Below are 21041 nucleotides of genomic sequence, written 5' to 3' on the forward strand. Positions count from 1 at the left end.
AGCTTAAATATTTCTAGGCAAGATGGAATTTCAGTTGAGATCTGAATAACAAGTCAGACAAGTAAAATATAGGGTAACAGCTTTCCAAACTAAAGAATAATGAGTGCAAAGGTCCAGAAGAAGGTATAAACCTGGACATGAGCAAGAAAAGAGGCCAGGGCTGCAGGACTATGGTGAGTAAGAAGAGCATGGAATAAACTGTGGGTAAAGAACCTGACAAGATACAGTGCATCAAACTTTGCAAACCGCAACAAGGGTTTTGGATTTTAACCTGTGACTGTAAGCTATCAGAGGGTCTTAAAGAGAAAGAAATGATATACTTTACATTTTAAAATAGCACTCCAGCTGCTGTATGCAGAATGGATTTGGCAGAATGGGACCTGAGATTTCATAAGCAAAAAGAATACTTGGGATCTGGTGCAGTTAGGTGAGAGATGTTGTCTTATCCAGAATATATAAAGAGCTATTACAACTTATCAACAAAAAAGACAGGTAAAGGATGTGGGCAGTTCTCCAAAAAGATATATATAAATGACCAATAAGCACATGAAAAGATGCTCAATGTCATTAGTCAATAGGGAAATAAAAACCATAATAAAGTATCACTTCACACCCACCAGAATGGCTATGATCCAACAAGAAGACAACAATACATATTGGTGAGGATGTGGAGAAACAGGACCCCTCACACACTGCTTGAAGTTACACAGGATGATGCAGTCACTTAGAAAACAGTACAATGGTTCCACTAGAGCGACCTTTTGAGCCAGCAATTCTATTTCTACATATATACCACCCAAAACGGGAAACCACTGTGTCCATACAAAATTTGTACACAAATGTAGAGAACAGAATTATTCACTGTAGCCAAAGAGGAGACAACCCAAAATGCCCATCAACTGATGAATGGGTGGTAACATGTGGTAACATCTATACAGTGGAATATCATTCAGCAGTTAAACGAAGTATTACTACACGCTAAAACACAGAGGAACATTAAGAAACAGAGGTTAAGTGAAAGAAGGCAGGGACAAAAAGCCATATATTGTAGGATTTCATTTATATGAAATGTTCAGAATAAGCAAATCCTGAGAGAGCAGATTAGCAGGTGCCAGGAGGTGGGTGCAGAGGATATTATCAGTGACTATTACCAGGTATGGCTTGTTTAAAATGCGAGATAAAAATACCCTGGAATTGGGTAATGACAGTGGTTGTACCTTTTGAATACAATTTAAAAACCAATTAATTGTACCCTTTAAAAGAGTGAATTATGGGACTTCCCTGGTGGTCTAGTGGCTGACTCGGCACTCCCAGTGCAGGGTGTCTGGGTTCAATCCCTGGTCAGGGAACTAGATCGCACACGCCACAACAAAGATCGGAGATCCTGAGTGCCACAACTAAGACCCTGTGCAGCCAAAGCAGTACATAAACATTTTAAATAATAAATAAAATAGTGATTTTTTATGTCTCAGTTAAAGGAGATGATAGTATCCTGAATGGGTGTAACAGCAGGGCAGTGAAAGCAAAGTGCATTGATTCAAGATCTGTATGGAAATGATCAATAGAATTTTCTTACAAATTGGTTGAAGAAAGTGAAGGAAAGTGAGGAATCAATAATGCTAATTCCACGCCCGTGGCTTGAGAGAGCAATGCTGCTAATGCACCAACGTCACTGCTTCCTGAGGTGTCAGGGGCCATGGGAACAGAGGTTTGGAGATGACTCTAGTCGTCTGGTTCTGGTGAGATGTGTCTGCGGTGCCCCTAACAGCCAGCCAGGTGGTGGGGGAAACAGCCAGCTGGATAGTTCAGAACTAGACATCTGAGAATTTAACAGTACAAACATGGCATTTTAAGTCCTGGAGTAGATGAGGTCACCTAGTGAGTTTATAGTTAGAGAAGGGGGCTATAATTTGGGCATGAGGAATCTCACATGGGGCTGTCTAAGGAGTCTGGAAGGAGCTGCCAAGAAGGAAGACTTAGGACTAGTAGACCACATCATGTTACTGAAGGCTGCAGAAAAAAGTGCAGTCAAATATATTAAAATGTTGCTGACAGGAAAGAGAGATAAAGCAGAGAACTGACCACGGAGGTGAAAATCTGCATACAGTGGGGAAGACAGACGTCTCCCCGATAGGCCTGAAGAGACACTGGGAGGTGAGGAAGTAAAGAGGACAACTAGAGGTAACTTTTTAAAGAAGTCTGTCTTTAAAGGGCAGAAGGAAATGATGTGATAACTAACTAGGGAAGTTAGAATACAGTTGAAGTAAAAGGTCACTAAGTTTAGTGAAACTGGTCCCCAAAGGACTGATGAATAAGAAAAGCAAATTTCGCTATTTTTCTGTGTGTGGCTGCACCTTGTTGCATGCAGAATCTTAGTTCACCAACCAGGGATCAAACCTTTGCTCCCTGCAGCTTTAAATAGCTATACTGTTCAAACAAACTGAAGGTTTTGTGGCAACTGTGTTGTCAGATAGCAGTTAGCATTTTTTAGCAATAATGTACTTTAAAATTAAAGTCTGTACACTGTTTTTAAGACATCGTGCTATTACATACATTCTAGAATACAGTACAATGTAAATATTACAATGTAAATGTAATTTTTATATGTACTAGGAAACCAGAAGAGTCATATGTCTTGCTTCACGGAGGTATGCCTATAGTTTTTAGCTCTAAGAATCTACCTAACATAACAAACCACTTTTTAGTCACAAGCAAGCAAAGTCACAAAACCACAAAGTGACTGTCAGGGAAGGTACTGAGTGATCACTTACCATGTAATAACCAGTATGATAACCACTCATGTACCAAGAGATTAACATACTTCCCAAAGCATCAGCATCATCCAGAGAATCTGGACATATGGGAGGTGGTGGCGGAATCAGCTGGAAACACAAAGATACACTTTAAAGTCAGTAGACAAAAACACAAAGTACGGAAATCTATTTTATGTACAGAATGCTGAACATTAGCTGTATCTTTCCTGACACCCCACGTCATCTCTTGGTTACATTTTTTAAAAAAATCTGGTGGAGAAGGAAATGAGACCCCACTTCAGTACATGCGCCTGGGAATCCCACGGACGGAGGAGCCTGGTGGGCTACAGTCCGTGGGATCGCAAAGAGACGGACACGACTGAGTGACATCACTTTCACTTTTCACAGTTAATTTTTCAGATTTGTTAGGCTGATCTTATCTAAGGTGGTGAGAGGTTTTTAGGAGTTAAAAAAAAATGTGGGATTTGGAGAAAGCTAACCAGTAATGAATAACAACAAAAGACCAATAAAATTAAACTGAACAAGAACCAAAAGACAACAGGTCCCATAAAATATTTAAACATTTTGCATTCATTAGACCTATTTATCTATTCCATTATGAATCGATAGGTAAAAAATCAAGGATAGATACTTCTATGACTTTCCTCAAAAAACATCCACATAGCATTTCAAGTAAAGGTTCTGGCGAGAACATCTACACTGCCCCCACACCAATACAGTCTGCCAAAACAACTGTCTTTGTATTTTACCTATTATTGATATTTAAAAGTCTACCATTAGATATCCACAGTCTACATGCCTTGAAAGGTAAAACACTGATCCCTAAGCATGGTGTCATTAAATCCTTCTAGATAGGAGCTACCTCCCTTAGAATGAGACACTTCTGCCAGGAAGGAAGCACGCACAACAGGACTCAGAGCTGGGGCCTAAGAGGACTGAGTCTGCGAAGCAGAAGGTCATTAAAAAGAAAAACCCGAAGGTTTAGCCTGAACTTTTACCCATCAGAACCTGGCCACAGGGATGGTATACAATGACATTTCCAAACTACCTGTGTTCTGGCTAAATCCCAAACTCTGTATGAAAGTAAAGTTTAATCCGAACTCTTCTGCACTTACTGGTGGTCCAGAAGGAAATGGAGGCAGCCAGTGTGACAGGAAATGCGGTGGTGGTGGCGGCGGCGGTGGTGGTGGTGGCGGCGGGCCACTGAATTTTAGACCTGACTATAAAGAGTATTTCAAAGCAAGATTTATTTACCAGTTTTAAAATGTAAAAAGCAAAAAAAAAAAAAACCAAAAAAACAAAAAAACAAACCCCAACGTCCAAAGATTCAAAATAGCTACCCAAAATAACATCTATATTATTCATATCAAAAAGGTTAGACGGAATCCCACATACCAAATGCTGACATCATAGAGACTTTTTTGCGGCGGGGAGAAGGGGGGGGGGGGCACGCTGTTCGGCGCGTACAATCTCAGTTCCCTGACAAGAGATCTAACGCTCACTCTCTGCGTTGGAAACACAGACTCTTAACTGCTGGACTGACACGGACGTCCCTACACTCACAAATTTAGCTTTTTCTCATTTCCTTTCTATATAGACAGTCAGGAAAAAAAAGCAAAGTAAGGAAAATTTTTCATTACCTAGTAAACAAGAGATCAAATATTCAGCAAGGCATTTCAATCATATAAGATTTCATAAACTGCATAATAAACTGTATAATCTATTAGATGTCCGTTTAGTTACATATGCTAACTTAAGAGTATGTATTATAAAAATACATATTATAAACTATAAGCCTCTTCCTTAACAAGGAAATCAGCCCCTGAGACCAACAAAACATTTTATATATATAAATTAAGATCTGATCATTCTGAAAAATGTAATATAACACAAATTTCAATAAGGAGCTCTCAACAGGAAACTCTAAAAGTTTTAATGTCATGCTTGATTTAAAAAAAATATTTAGTTATTACCATTGCTTGAAGAAATCAATGTTTTAACATGACAACTGGAAAGGGATATGGATTCCATGACATAACCAAAGGTAAAAACCTTTTTCATGTTACTGATAACCAAAAAAACCATAAATAAAAACAGTCTTTACATTTTACTCTACAAAACAATCTGGGAGCTTCTTTGGATTTCACCTGTACCAGATGTAAATATTGGGTTCTCTTCCAATTTTTATACACCTTATACAACTGTCACAGGGAACTACAGCACAACATCCAGCTGATGATAAGATATTTTCAAACTTAAGTTTGCTAAATTATTACTCCAACACCTAATACTCAATAAAAATTGCTGGGAAAGGCATTTCTATCTTATTTCCTTTTCAGAGAATTCCAGTATCTATTTACAACATCTGTAGAAAGCTACAAAAGTTTCAAGAGGGAATGCGCTGGTGGTCCAGGTGGCCCAGGTCCAACCCCTGGTCAGGGAATTAAGATCCTGTGAGCTGCATACCACAGCCAAAAAAAAACCCACAAAACACCCCAACAGTTTAATGAGAAAAGCTACAATTCACTTAATGCAGGGGCTGAAGGTCCATGTCCTGGGAAACCTCTTCTGGATAGAAGTTTACCTTTCCTGGTCCCAGGCCTGATCCTGGCATATGGGGTGGTGGAGGCAGAAAAGAGTTCCATGGAGCAGCTCTCGACCTAATATTATTTGGTTTATTTGGAGGAGACCTGGAGGAGTTCTCACTTTCATCTGTTGAAATTTGACTTTCATTTTCATTCTTTTAAGAGAAAGAAATATACATATTTTTGTTATAAAGGCATCACTGAGAAAAATTTAAAGCTTCAGTGGATCAAACTGACAATCAGTTATACTATTTAGTTTTTCCTCTAGCCTCTACTTCTACGAGCTCTAATTTTTTTTATCCTTACCTCCTGAGCATTTTGCTGTGTATTAGCTACTTCAGAGGTCGGGGGAAGTAGAGCAGACAGATTTTGCTCCTCTCTATTTCCGTATCCAGTGTAAACCACAACACAGGTTTCTCTCATAAAATCAATTGAAGCGATAGTAGCTGGGTAAATGCATCCGTCTTCTGACCAAATGGCACAACATTTGTCACCAACTTTCCACTGTAAGAGAAATGAAAGACACAAACACATTTCTTACAAAAAAGTAAACTGTAATCTTGTTTGAGTGGGGTGGAGTTGGGGGAGGGGAATGGGAGTCTCCAGTTAACTGTTCTGGGAGGCAGAATGTTACAGAGAAAAAGATTTGGGGCCCAAAACACAGAAATTTGAATTCTAATAGAAATACCACATAATTCCGCCATTTATATAATCACGGACAAGTTTCTTAATCACTGAGCCGTGTTTTCCTCTGTTACGCGGCTGTACTATGATCTGCCTCACACATGTGCTGTGAAGAACAGGGAGGACGGGAAGCATGTCACGTGCCCAGTATCCTGGCCCAGCACGTGGCAAGTTCTCCTCACACGTCAGCTCTTTCCCCCTTGGGAAAGAGGACACTGAAGCAACTAGTGAGACACCAAAATAATTACCTTCTAGGCTGACTGTTTTAAACAGAAGTGACTCTGCCCAGAATATTTAGTCCCTGGGTATTAACAGCTTTAGGAGTCTGAAGGAAGAGGAGGACACCCCTCTCAGTTCTAGGAAAGTCAAACACCATCCATTGAGGGTGAGCCCTCAGGTACCCCTCCCAGGCAGCACCACCTTCCTCCCCACCACCCCAACATATAGTGGACACTGTCCTGAATTTAGCATGTGTCCTTTCCTCCTAATTCCTTATGCTTTTACTAACATGCATGTTCCTAAACAAAAAGTTGAGGTGCTTCAGAAATGTTATGGTTACATGTCAATGGAAAACACTGTACTAATCATTTAATTAAAGATATTTTACACTATTTAATAAGGACAGTAACAAGAAATGCTTAGAAGTTAAATCTTATGGTTTTAAAATAACCTGCTGTGAAGGAGTTGTGGTGTTCTTTCTTTGGCTTTTATTCTTCTTAGCAGATTTTCTTTTAGGTGTGCCTCTGGGTTTTTCTGAGGCTTCAGAAATGTCACCATTCTTCAGAGCGTGCTATGAAAATGTGAATAGAAATGTATGTGTTACAGAGTGATATATTATCAAAAAGTCATGATGTAACTCAGCCACTATAAACTGGTCTCCGGGCCCTACCACCTCAGAGAGGCTGTCACCATCCCACAGGCTACAGAAAATGCTCTTGAAGATATCATATACTGCTCACCAGCTCTAAGGACCCTTTCAAGCAAGTCTCCTCACTCACAGCCTTTCCATAATACTATCCTCTGCCAATCATTTTTCTTCTTGATAGTCACGGCAGTTTTGATGACATAGCAATGCAGAGCCCTAATGACTTTTATTCCTTCTCTCGTCAAGTTCTAAACTTGGGCATTCCCAATAAGAACTGCCATCTTGACCTGCTTAGGATCATCTATTCCTATTGCTTCAATTTTACTTACTATGCAAACAAACGTCCAAAACTATTATCTAGTTCTGGCTTTTCTCCTTAGTTCAGTATTTCTGACTTACGCCACATCAGTTCTTTGCCCACATCAGTTCTTTTTCTCAGTCTACTGCCCCCTTTAATATCACCAACCCACCTCACATTCAGCCCTATTTTGTTCTGCATTTCACAGCACTCTCTTGGTAACTCTGATTGGTATATTTCTAGTCTAAATGTATGTTGAAAAGCATGACACTGATACATTTATTAGAGTTCAGCATCAAGGATGACATGCGGATCTCCTCTTTCCCTCACGCTGCAGGACTGACTAGGAAAGGAGGCAGACTCTACCCCTGGTGCTCTGTAGGACTGTATGCTCTGTGCCCAGACTACTGATGGGCCAGGCATGGTGCTCAATGAGACTCAGCACCTCAGACAGCACAGAAAACGATCAGATTGGACAACCGTGTAGAAGTCTTGTTTGGGTTGCAAAAAACAGGCTTTACCCTGCAAATGAACTGTGTATTCCTTGACATTTATCACCATTAGGTGATACGTAATAGGATTCTATTGATACCTCATAGGATTTGGGGAGGAGTAAATTAATTTAATGTATGTAAACCACGTGGAACAGTGCCAGGAACACTATAAATACCCTGCAAGTATTCATTACTGCACTATGGCTATTTATCATCAATATTATTTCAATAAGGGCTTGTTAAATATTTTAAAAGTATAATTCAGACTGTCCTTCCACTAATCTGAAATAGAAGACCTCAATAGTTTGATATAGCATAAACATATTCAAAATAATGTTTGAAAACTACTTAAATTGCCTCTGTTAAAGAGATGACATACAGTCAGGTTACCAACTTCTGAAGGAAGGTAATTAATTTATATTATCTTTTAATCTTCAAAATTAGAACTGAATAATATGCACTGTAACATTTTAGTGTATGTTATCAATTTCTTCCCAAATGAGTATACATGAGGAAATAAGGAAAAGAATAAACAAACATTTCATACCTTAAATGAAGCCACAGCTTTATCATATGCTTTTATCAATGCTGTATCATCCCAAATGTCAGAATCATCACTCTGGGAAAGGTAAAGAATAAAAATAATTCACGTTTGGTTGTGTTTCACCAAAAATGTATCTGAGGAACAAGAGTTATCTTAATCCAGACATAATGTTATACTAAAAAGAGGTATTTTATAACCTAAATAAATCACAAGAAGCCTATATGCTTAGAGATTATGTGACATTACCCCCAAAGCCAGACACAAGTACATGTTCTAGGAGTGCCATGAAGTAAATACAGTGTAATTCCTATCCACCAACCGTAAGTGGATCTGTTCAGGGGTAACCCGTGTTTAGTCTTCTCAAAGAGCAGGTGCGGGGTCAGTTTGGCAGAATGGGAAAACACCTGGCCATCAGCCCAGCTGCACCCAGGCCATGGGGAGGCTGTTCCGGCCGCTGGCTCTGTGTCCCAAAGAGTATGTTTCCTCTTGACCTTACAATGTGTCTAGATTGTCCAAAAAAAGAATTCTCAAAATGTTTAAATATATAACCCATTAATAGTGATTTATCAATTAATTTTAAAAGGCAGTGATATTAAGTAATCGACAAAATACCTAAAATAATTAAGCTATTTCTTTTTATTTAAATTTACTCCAATCCAAAAAGAAATATTTTGAGTACCCACCATATACTAAGCACTTTTCACTGAGAGGTACATGAAATCATGTTCTGAGAGATGGTTTAATCAGGGATGTAAGACATATTGTCACACAAAACAAAAGAATGATATAAAACAAATATAGTAAAATATTAAAATGTGAAGTCAAACAATAAGCATTTTAATCAAAAAGTGGGAAGGAGAGGCTGAGAAAGAATTTTGCCAGAAAATCCATTCCTGGCGTGGCGACCCACAATCAGGAGGAAATGCAAAACTTGCATCTTCTTCCTGAGGAGGAAAAGGTCTAAACCCCAAATTAGGTACCCCAAGTTTTAAGACCAGTAACTGACAGATGAGTCACCAAAACGTCTAACTTAAAAAACAAAGGGGGACGTCCCTGGTGGTATGGTGGGCAAGAACCCACCTGCCAATGCAGGGGACATGGGTTCAATCCCTGCTCCGGGAAGACCCGACAGGCCTCGGGGCAACTAAGCCCGTGTGCCACAAGTACTGAGCTTGCGCGCCAGAGCCCAGGAACCACAGCTACAGAAACCTGTGCACCCGAAGGCCTGCTCCACAACCGGAGTGCATACTAGAGAAAGCCCTGGTGCAGCAATGAGACCCAAATAAAGTTTAATTTATTAAAGAGTAATTAATTAAAAATACAATGGGTTACTATTAAAAAACAACAACAATAAAACAAGGGGATGTTTGTCTACAAGTCACACAAAGGAACAGAACTGAGGAATGGCTCTGAAAGGGTTCCCATGCTTGGAACCCCTCCTCCCCCATAATACCAGTGCGGAAGCAGCTGACCGAGAGGCGCCCAGCCTTCCTGTAAGAGGTTCACTTGCTTATCTAAGGTGACGGCCTGCAGGATACACACGCCGGCAAAGCTGCTTCAGTCCTGTCCCACTCTGAGTAACCCTATGGACGTGGCCCGCCTGGCTCCTCTGACCAGGGGATTCTCCAGGCAAGAACACTGGAGTGGATTGCCATGCCCTCCTCAGGGGATCTTCCTGACCCAGAGACGGAACCCAAGACGTACTTCTCCTGCACTGGCAGGCCGGTTCTTTACTGAGAGCCCCGCCTGGCAAGCCCAGGCACTTAATTCATCATCCATCTGGCGACCAGCTAGGACAGTGAGACCAGAGGCGAGCAGTGCCGTCTTTATGCTATGGGCCATCCTTGCCCTCTGCTGCTCTCCACAGCACCAGCTGTCTCCCACGGGCGACGGACGCACGTCTGACGTCCTCATCATCGACGTCTGTGGCACTGCTTTCTACGGTTGCAGCCCCGGGTGGGCTCGTGTTCTTGGGTCCCACAGGACCAACAGTCAAAGAAATGGTCCTTGGCGGGCTACCGCCCCCAGGGATGGCACCCATACCAGACTGAACACACCTCAGTCTTTCTGTGAAACAGGCCTATTTGCTTGTCCAGAAAATTAGGCTTGAGGAGAAGGCTTCTAGTTTGGTGCATATCAGGGATCTATGGAGATGCTCAGAGGCTGCCGGATGCAACATTTTCAGCCCCCTCTCTGTCTGGCTCAAGCTGACTGTACTCTCAGAATGAAGCTTAATGTAAAAGGTGACATCGAAGGCACAATGTGGAGGGGAATAAAAATGCAGAGCTCCAGAATGAGTTCAAACTCAACTCAGTATCAACTTAAAATAAATGATTGTAAATATAAGTTATTATATGTAAGACTCGTGGTAACCACAAAGCAAAAATCAAAAATTTATAGGAAATATTCAAAAGATAAAGAGAAAAACATCTAAACATACCATCAGATAAAATGATCGAACCACAAAGGGAGAGGAAAGAAGGAAACAGAAGAACTATGAGACCTCCAGAAGAAGTTTCACACAACAGCAGTAAGTAACCTATGCAACAACAATTACTTAAAATGTAAATGAACTAAATTCTCCAATCAAAAGACAGACTAGTTGAACGGATTAAAAAAAACCCAAACATCTATATGCTACCTACAGGGGACTCACTTCAGTGTTTACATTATTTTAGGTATCACTTATAATAACGTATGCAGGAATGGGTACATCCAAAGACATACAGAAGGCCAATAGGTACATGGAAAGATGCTCAACATCACCAATCATTCAGTTCAGTTCAGTTCAGTTGCTCAGTCATGTCCGACTCTTTGCGACCCCATGAATCACAGCACACCAGGCCTGCTTATTTAACTTATATGCAGAGTACATCATGAGAAACGCTGGGCTGGAAGAAGCACAAGCTGGAATCAAGGTTGCCGGGAGAAATATCTAACCTCAGATATGCAGATGACACCACCCTTCTGGCAGAAAGTGAGGAAGAACTAAAAAGCCTCTTGATGAAAGTGAAAGAGGAGAGTGAAAACGCTGGCTTAAAGCTCAACATTCAGAAAACTAAGATCATGGCATCTAGTCCCATCACTTCATGGGAAATAGATGGGAAAACAGTGGAAACAGTGAAAGACTTTATTTTTGGGGCTCCAAAATCACTGCGGATGATGACTGCAGCCATGAAATTAAAAGACGCTTGCTCCTTGGAAGAAAAGCTATGACCAACCTAGACAGCATATTAAAAAGCAGAGACATTACTTTGCCAACAAAGGTCCATCTAGTCAAGGCTATGGTTTTTCCAGTGGTCATGTATGGATGTGAGAGTTGGACTGTGAAGAAAGCTGAGTGCCAAAGAACTGATGCTTTTGAACTGTGGTGTTGGAGAAGACTCTTGAGAGTCCCTTGGACTGCACGGAGATCCAACCAGTCCATCCTAAAGGAGATCAGTCCTGGGTGTTCATTGGAAGGACTGATGCTGAAGCTGCAACTCCAATACTTTGGCCACCTCATGGAACAGCTGACTCATTGGAAAAGACCCTGATGCTGGGAGGGATTGGGGGCAGGAAGAGAAGGGGACGGCAGAGGATGAGATGGCTGGATCGCATCACCGACTCGATAGACATGGGTCTGAGTAAACTCCGGGAGTTGGTGATAGACAGGTGCAAATCAAAACCACAGTGACACATCACCTGACACCTGCTAGAATGGCTATTACCAAAAAGGCAGTAAGGGGCGGGAAGGAGGCCTAAAGGGAGGGACATACGTGTGCTTGTGGCTGATTCACTTTGTTGTACAGCAGAAACCAACACAACATTGTAAAGCAATTATCCTCCGATTAAAAATAAATTTGAGAAAATAAAATAAAATATATTCACATTAAAAAAAAGGTAACAAGTGTTGATGAGGATGGAGACATAAAGGACAGCAGTACACTGCTGGTGGGAATGTAAACTGGCACAGCCACTTCAGAAAATAGTATGAAGGTTCCTCAAAAAACAGAACTACCATATGATCCAGCAAATTCCACTAAAGGAATTTATCCACAGAAAACAAAAACACTAACTTGAAAAGATATATGTACTCCCCACATTCACTGCATTATTATTTACAAAAGACAAGAAATGGAAATAACCTAAGTGTCCAACAATGGGAGAATGAAAAAAGAAAATGTATATAGGTTTTCCCCACTATCTGAAAAACCTGAGAGTGTTCCTATGAAATCTTTTATAAATGGAGATAGAATAATGCAAAGAATCAATTATGTTAGAATATAACTTGCTAATGGATTAAAAGAAAACAATGAGGATAAAGCACAGATGCTCACAGGCACAGTTCAAAGCTGCGCTGCCTTGATGCTGAGTGTGGCTCCTGGGGAAGGGGCCTGGTGGCGCCACGCTCACGGCCTGGGCTGCAGGCGGCCTCTAGCACGCCTTGCTGCAAAACAAAACACTGAGTGTTTCACTTTTTTTTTCATAAAAGTGAAAATCCTCTGTGGATTTCCTTCAGTTGATGAAAACAGGTATTAATGTAGGTCTTTTATGAAAGCAAAGTGGCAGAAAGTCAACTTAAAAAAGCAGGGGATACCTGTTCATATACAATAGAATATTATTTAGCCATAAGAAAGAATGAAATCTTGTCATTTGGAGACTACATGAATGATCCTTGAGGGCATTACACTAAGTGAAATGAGTAAGACAGATGTATACCATGTGATCTTACTGTTATGTGGAATTTAGAAACAAAAACAAAACAACCAAACAACAAAAAGCCCAACCTCACAGAATCAAGGAACAGACCGGCAGTTTCCAGGGACAAGGGTGGAGGAGTTGGGTGAGGGGTTGAAATGGGCACAGGGAGTCAAAATGTACCAACCTCCAGTTATAAAGTCAGTCAGTCATGGGGGTGTAACATGCAGCATGGTGACTACAGTTAATAACACTGTACCACATATTTCAAAATACAAAGATTAAAAATCTCAACACCAGGAAAAAAACAATTGTAACCATGCATGGTGACAGATGTAAGGAAAGATATACCCATTTGAATGCAGAGTTCCAAAGAACAGTAAGGAGGTAAGAAAGCCTTCCCCAGAACAATTGAATGGGAAAGACTAGAGATCTCTTCAAGAAAATTACAGATACCAAAGGAACATTTCATGCAAAGATGGGCTCAATAAAGTACAGAAATGGTATGGACCTAACAGAAGCAGAAGATATTAAGAAGAGGTGGCAAGAATACACAGAACTGTTCAAAAAAAGATCTTCATGACCCAGATAATCATGATGGTGTGATCACTCACCTAGAGCCAGACATCCTGGAATACGAAGTCAAGTGGGCCTTAGGAAGCATCCCTATGAACAAAGCTAGTGGAGGTGATGGAATTCCAGTTGAGCTATTTCAAATCCTAAAGATGATGCTGTGAAAATGCTGCACTCAATATGCCAGCAAATTTGGAAAACTCAGCAGCGGCCACAGGACTGGAAAAGGTCAGTTTTCATTCCAATCCCAAAGAAAGGCAATGCCAAAGAATCCTCAAACTACCACACAATTGCACTCATCTCACACGCTAGCAAAGTAATGCTCAAAATTCTCCAAGCCAGGTTTCCACAGTACATGAACCGTGAACTTCCAGATGTTCACGCTGGATTTGGAAAAGACAGGGAAACCAGAGATCAAATTGTCAACATCTGTTGGATCATCAAAGAAGCAAGAGAGTTTCAGAAAAACATCTACTTCTGCTTTATTGACTATGTCAAAGCCTTTTGACTGTGTGGATCACAACAAACTGGAAAATTCTTCAAGAGATGGGAATACCAGACCACCTGACCTGCCTCCTGAGAAACCTGTATGCAGATCAAGAAGCAACAGTTAGAACAGGACATGAAACAACAGCCTGGTTCCAAATAAGCAAATGAGTACATCAAAGCTGTATATTATCACCCTGCTTATTTAACCTATATGCAGAGTACATCATGTGAAATGCCAGGCTGGATGAAGCACAAGCTGGACTCAAGATTGCTGGGAGAAATATCAGTAACCTCAGATACACAGATGACACCACACTTATGGCAGAAAGCGAAGAACTAAAAAGCCTCTTGATGAAAGTGAAAGAGGAGAGTGAAAAAGTTAGCTTAAAACTCAACATTCAGAAAACTAAGATCATGACATCCAGTCCCATCACTTCATGGCAAATAGATGGGGAAACAGTGGAAACAGTGAAAGACTTTATTTTTCTGTGCTCCAAAATCACTGCAGATGGTGAATGCAGCCATAAAATTAAGAGAGATTTGCTCCTTGGAAGAAGAGCTATGACCAACCTAAATAGCATATTAAAAAGCAGAGACATTACTTTGCCAACAAAGGTCCATCTAGTCAAAGCTATGGTTTTTCCAGTGGTCATGTATGGATGTGAGAGTTGGACTATAAAGAAAGCTGAGCGCTGAAGAATTGATACTTTTGAACTGTGGTGTTGGAGAAGACTCTTGAGAGTCCCTTGGACTGCAAGGAGATCCAACCAGTCAATCCTAAAGGATATCAGTCCTGAATATTCACTGGAAGGTCTGATGCTAAAGCTAAAACTCCAATATTTTGGCCACCTGATGTGAAGAACTGACTCATTGGAAAAGATCCTGAAGCTGGGAAAGACTGAAGGTGGTGGGAGGAGGAGGGGACAACAGAGGATGAGATGGTTGGATGGCATCACCGACTCGATGAACATGAGTTTGAGTAAGCTCTGGGAGTTGGTGATGGACAGGAAGGCCTGGCGTGCTGCAGTCCATGGTGTCACAAAGAATCGGACACAACTGAGCAACTGAACTGAACTGATGGTAACAGATATTAACTAGACTTATTGTGGTCATTCTGAAATATGTATACATTTGAAATAATTACACAGTACAACTAAAATTCATATAATGTTGTATGTCAATTACACCTCAGTTAAAAAGAGGAAAGTAACATATGGTGGATGATCATGGGGGGAAAAGGCTAGGAAATAAAAACTAAAAGGATTTAGATAGATAGAAAAGAAACTACCAAGCACTCTAAGGACAACCACGAGTCAAAAAAAGCATGGAAGCAAAAATAAACACACTGACTGTATGATTCCACTCATATGAAGGACCTAAGAAGTCAAAGTCATAGAAACAGAAAGCTGAATGGCAGTTACCTCAGGGTTTAAAAGAGGAGGAGGTAATAAATGAGTGTTTAATGGGTAGAGTTTCAGTTCTGCAAGATTAAAAAGTTTTGGAGATCTATTGCACTACAACATGAATATATTTGACACTACTGTAAATGTACAGGCTTCTCAGGTGGCGCAGAGGTAATGAATATCCCTGCCAATGTGGGAGACGCAAGAGACACATGTTCCATCCCCAGGCTGGGAAGATCCCCTGGAGTAGGAAATGGCAACCCTCTGCAGTATTCCTGCCTGGAAAAGTCCATGGGGTCGCAAAGAGTCGGACACAACTGAGTGAGCACACACAAACACACTGAAGTGTATGCTTAAAAGTAATTAAGATGACAATAGTCTTTTTTTTAAAACCACAATTAAAATAAATAAATAAACCACAATTAAAAACTCTCGTGGCTCAGCTGGTAAAGAATCTGCCTGCAATGTGGGAGGCCTCGGTTTGATTCCTGGGTTGGGAAGATCCCCTGGAGAAGGGAAAGGCTACCGACTTCAGCATTCTGACCTGGAGAATTCCAAGGGGTTGCAAAGAGTAGGACATGACTGAGTGACTTTTACTTTCACTTCACTTTCAAAAATAAAAATAAACACTCTGACAGGTCAGTGAGGCAACAAGTCCAACTAGAATAATTTCCATGCTATAGAGGAGTTGGAGGTAAGTTTGAATACACAGTGTTGGTGAAGGGGAGACAGGTTACAGAACACCATCAATTAGCGTGTTGGATATTGTACAATATTAGTCAACTGGTGAGCTCCAAAGAGGGTGGACATAAAACTCATTCGGTTGTAAAATGAATGTCTCATTTTCTTGTTAATATCCACTATACACAGAGGAATAGGTTCTGGTATAAAACTATTAATCTTGCTCTATGATAAAAAGTACTTAAAAATCATTAAGTCGGGGGAGGCGGGAGGGGAGCTCGGGACGGGGAATACATGTAAATCCATGGCTGATTCATGTCAATGCATGGCAAAAACCACTACAATATTGTAAAGTAATTAGCCTCCAACTAATAAAAATAAATGGAAAAAAATTTTTAAAAAATAAAGGAAAAAAAATCATTAAGTCGGGCTTTTCCAGTGGCCTCAGTGGTAAAGAATCTGCCTGCCAATGCAGGAGACATGGGTTCGATCGCTGATTGGGGAAGATCCCACATGCCTCAAGAGCAACTAAGCCTGTGTGTCGCAACTATTGAGCCCATGTTCTAGAGTTTGCGAGCTGCAACTACTAAAGCCCTCATGCCTTGGAGCCTGTATTCCGCAACAAGCCACTGCAATGAGTAGCCCCCGCTCTCTGCAACTAAAGCCAGAGCAGCATGGAAGACCCAGCACAGCCAAATATAAATAAATATACTTTTTTTTAAATATCATTAAATCATTCTGCAGATAAGGAGAGTAACCACAAACAAGTAATTGACTTGTCTTAGGTTATGCTGCCCTTGGAATGGGAGATGTTCCTTGAAGCAGATGATATGTCAATTCTGCCAATACAAAAGGTACTACTAAATAAAAGAAAGTCATACTCCACTCCATCATTAGAAGTGGGCGCTTAAAAGACACAAATACACAGCAGCCCAAATTCATCACATTTCAACTGTTACAAGAAATTTCAAAATGAACCACCAGGATAACCAATACAAAGCAATTATAAGAAATATTTTAGGTGATAAAAATTCTCAACTAACAATCACAAACAGAAAATGCAATATCCATATGAAATCAAATTGTCAAACAAGCATTTGCAATATGGAAAAAAAACACAATCAAAATTTCTTAAAACTCAGATGAGAAACGAAGGCAATAAGGAGTCAAATCAGAAGTTAAACAAAATCAAGAAAGAAAAAGAAGAAAAACTAATATTGACTACAAGGAACCCAAAGAAGAAGATACTTGACTGAAAAATCTAACGGGTACCAAGGAACAGATGAAAAGAAAGGAAAGAAGAAAGAAAGGAAAATAAAGTGGTAACTGGCAAAAAATATTTAGCATATGAGTAAATGGGGTTCCTGAAGAATAAAAGCTAAACAATTTAATAAACAGTAGTTAGGACTCCTGCTGTTACTGCTAAGGGCCTGGGTTCATTCCCTGGTCGGTGAACTAAGATCCCAAAAGCCTCGGAGCTGAGCCAAAAGAAAAAAAAAAAAAAAGAATTAAAATATATATACTCTATGACCCAGGCATTCACCAAAGAGAAATAAAAACATATGCTCATACAAAGTCTTTTACACTAATATTTATGGTGTTTCTATTTTTAAGTCGCAAACTGAAAGCAACCCAAATATTCATGAACAAGCGAATGAATAAACTGTAGCACATTTATGCAACAGGATCCTACAGCAATGAAAAGGAATGAATAACTGATACATAAATGGATGAAATGCAAATTATGCTGAATAAAAGATGCCATATTAAAAAAAAATTCCATGTAAAATTCTGGAAAATGCAGACTAAACAAGGGTGACAAAAAGTGGATTAGCAGTTGTCTGCGGACGGGACATGAGGAGGGATGAAAGGGAAGAATTACAAAGGGGTATAAGAAATTCAAATCCTTCCACACACTGGTAATACATGGAGAGGCTGGGACAACATGAAGAAAAGAGATGGCTTGTCGGTCCCTAGCGGCTCAGTCACCAGCTACTGTAGCTCCGACACCTATGTGCATGCAAACACATGAAAGGTCTGAAGGAGAACCGCCCACTAAGACCTTCACAGGCTCCTGCCCCACAGAAATTATGAGAAATAATGACTATTGCTCCAAGCCACTAAGTTTTGGGTGACTTGTTACCCAGCAATAGCACAGAGAACAGACCCTCAGGACTGCCTTTATACTTGTTCCTCAGTCATCAACAGTAGCCCATCTCTGTCCCTACAGGCATTTCAAAATGAAATGTCTTCTCCATATCTCTCAAATCAGTGTGCCAGAGATGGGCAAGGAATCTTCCTTGTTCCTCACCTCCACTTCCAGATGATTCTTCCTCCCTAAAACTCCCAGGTTTGAAAACTGTCACCAAACTCTACTTACTGTCCACTATCCCTGCTCACAGCAATCACCTACAGCCTCCTGGGTCACCCTGCTTCATTCCCTGAGGTTTATATCCCAGTACTCTCTCCAACACTACTCCTGTCATAAGTTTTGGTTACTTAAAAACCCATGTACATGATCCTTCCAATATCCTATCCTTGTTAGTTCTTTAAATGCCTCGCTACCAATGACCTTTTAGAGTGCCCAGTCTCAGCTACCCACTTCTATGGTCTTTAATATAATCATTAACTACAACCTCTCCATAAACTCAACTAAGAGTCCTACTCTCCAGCTACCACCTGCCAGGCTCTACAACTTACTCCTAGTAGGGTGATGATGACAATCATCTCACCTCACTGGGCCTGGTAAAACTGTCATCTTACTACTTTTTAAATGGTCTCTCACCATCCTAATGTCCTCACTTTCTTTCTTAGCCAACTTAAAGTCACCATCAGTCAAGAAGGTAACTCTCTGCACTGGCCTCCTCACTTCATACTAGGTTAAAACTATAACCCTATTAATTTCTACTATTCATTGACTTTGTCTGCCCTCGCATACCTGGATTTGAATTTAGCTAATGAAAGACACAATCATGCTATCTAGTCTCCTTTAAACTCATAACCACAAATCTGAAGCAGGCCTTGAATATTGCCTAGCAACAATTCCACTACACTTAATCCAACACTCACCCACTCTCTTAGAGGCTCACTTCCCACCTTCTCTCTTCCCAAACCTCCAACACCTGACCCCTGCTCCCTCCTCACTACTGATGACTTGCTTCTTTTACTGAGAGAATAGCAACAATCAAAACAGAATTTTCATAATCTCCTGCCACTATATCTGCCCATCCACACAGATCTGTACCCATATAACTGAACTGTCAATATTTCTAACAAAGGCCAAATCCATTCCCTCCTACCTACTCTAGAATATTGCTGCCACAATCCTCTTCTTTCTTCTGCAACATCAATTATATCGTCCTTATTGGATCTTTCCTATCAGCCCACAAACATGCTGAAACATTGTTCCCATCTTCAAAATAAAAAACCAATTAAGAATCCTCTTTATCTCACTCCCTCTCCATCTGATTTCTCTATCTTCCAGTACCCACAATAAAACTTGAAATATTTGCTTATGTATTGCCTTGAATTTCCTCTCTGACTCTTGAACTCACTCCAATCACATGTCATTCAAGAAGTTCTAAACTACGACAACATTGTTAATCGGCTATACCCCAATACAAAAGTTAAAAAAAAATTTTTTAAAAGAATGAGTTCTAATCTTACCCCCTTATAAACCTGCTCTACCTGTAGTCTTCCCCATCTTAGTAAAAGGCAACTTAATCTTTTCAGTTCTTCAGAACAGTCTTGGAGTTATCCTTCACTTTTCTCTCTCAAGCCTCTATTATTGTATCCACGTGCACAACCTGTTGCCTCCGATTTCAAAATATATCCAGAATGCAAGTGATTTTGCTATTCACGGCTAACAACTGGATCACTTCAATAAACTTCTAGTTTTCATGCTTCCCCCTGGCCTGTCCCTACGTACATCCCACCCCTTCTCAAAGCTAGAGGGTGGACAGCCAGGGTACAATCAAGTAGCGGCAGCGCTCAAAGTCATGAAGGAGCCCAAACTGGGCGAAGAAGGAGCTTGAGGCTGAGGCTCCCAAGTGGGGAAAGAAGTAGAAATATGCGGACGCAGTGAGCGGACTGGCCGGGAAAGGAGCGCGGGGGCTGGTCGGCGACAGCGGGGCCTCAACCTCACCTCGCCAGTGCCGCGCCGGAACAGTACCGAGTCCTCCGGCTCTGGGAAGCCGCTGCCACTGCCGCCGCCGCCTCCTCCGCCGCCCATCGCCATGGCTAGCCTGCTGCCGGGTGCGCAGCGTGGGCTCCGTCCCTCGGCGAGTGACGACTTCCGCCGCCCGGCCTCTGGGACCGGAAGAGCATGGCGGCCTGGGGGCTGCCGGCCGCGCGAGGAGGCGCCGTGTGCTCTTCGCTCGCGGGCGCCCCCTACCGTCGGGCGCGTCGGTGTGCCGTCTCTGTATCTTTTTTTTTTTCCCCATTTATTTTTATTAGTTGGAGGCTAATTTCTGTATCCTTTAAGTTCATTGATTTCACTTTTGCGTCTGCTTGTAGAATGTTTCGACCCACAATAAATCCTCTTAGAAAAACAATGTTCGTTGCAGGTCACTTATAAAATATGGGTAAGCAAGAAGTAAAAATCAGTCCATTGTTAACCGATAATAATATAGCTGCCATGTTTTTTTAAAGTGCTTTTAAGAGCTTCATGTACTTGTGCTAAGTTGCTTCAGTCGTGTCCGACTCTGTGTGACCCTATGGACTGTAGTCCACCAGACTCCTCTGTCAATGGGGATTCTCCAGGCAGGAATACTGGAGTGGGTTGCCACGCCCTCCTCCAAGGGATCTTCACAAGCCAGGGATGGAACCCACATCTCTTGGTTTCCTCCATTAGCAGGCAGGTTCTTTACCACTAGCGCCACGTCGAAGCCCCTTTATGTACTTATGTTCACAACAATCTTTTGAATTAGGGGCTGTTATTACCATTTAATTGGTGAAGGCAATGCAACCCAC

At 41.1% G+C, this 21041-nt stretch overlaps 1 protein-coding gene across 3 annotated transcripts in view; it reads right to left on the bottom strand.

Annotated features, from left to right (window-relative positions):
- Window positions 1-20354, bottom strand: part of LOC110152043 (survival motor neuron protein) — a 28004-nt gene extending 7650 nt beyond the window's left edge. For all 3 annotated transcript variants that reach the window (XM_070476795.1, XM_020915560.2, XM_020915550.2), the window contains exons 1-7: window positions 20215-20354; window positions 8248-8319; window positions 6714-6833; window positions 5666-5863; window positions 5359-5514; window positions 3890-3994; window positions 2772-2882 (exon numbers count right to left, since the gene is read on the bottom strand). In XM_070476795.1, coding sequence (XP_070332896.1) covers window positions 2772-2882; window positions 3890-3994; window positions 5359-5514; window positions 5666-5863; window positions 6714-6833; window positions 8248-8319; window positions 20215-20307 — 855 coding nt within the window. In that variant the 5' untranslated portion in view covers window positions 20308-20354. The remainder of the gene's footprint in view (window positions 1-2771; window positions 2883-3889; window positions 3995-5358; window positions 5515-5665; window positions 5864-6713; window positions 6834-8247; window positions 8320-20214) is intronic.
- Between the last annotated feature and the right edge of the window lie 687 nt (window positions 20355-21041).

Source organism: Odocoileus virginianus, chromosome 14 (assembly GCF_023699985.2).
Source record: "Odocoileus virginianus isolate 20LAN1187 ecotype Illinois chromosome 14, Ovbor_1.2, whole genome shotgun sequence".
Lineage (NCBI taxonomy): Eukaryota > Metazoa > Chordata > Mammalia > Artiodactyla > Cervidae > Odocoileus > Odocoileus virginianus.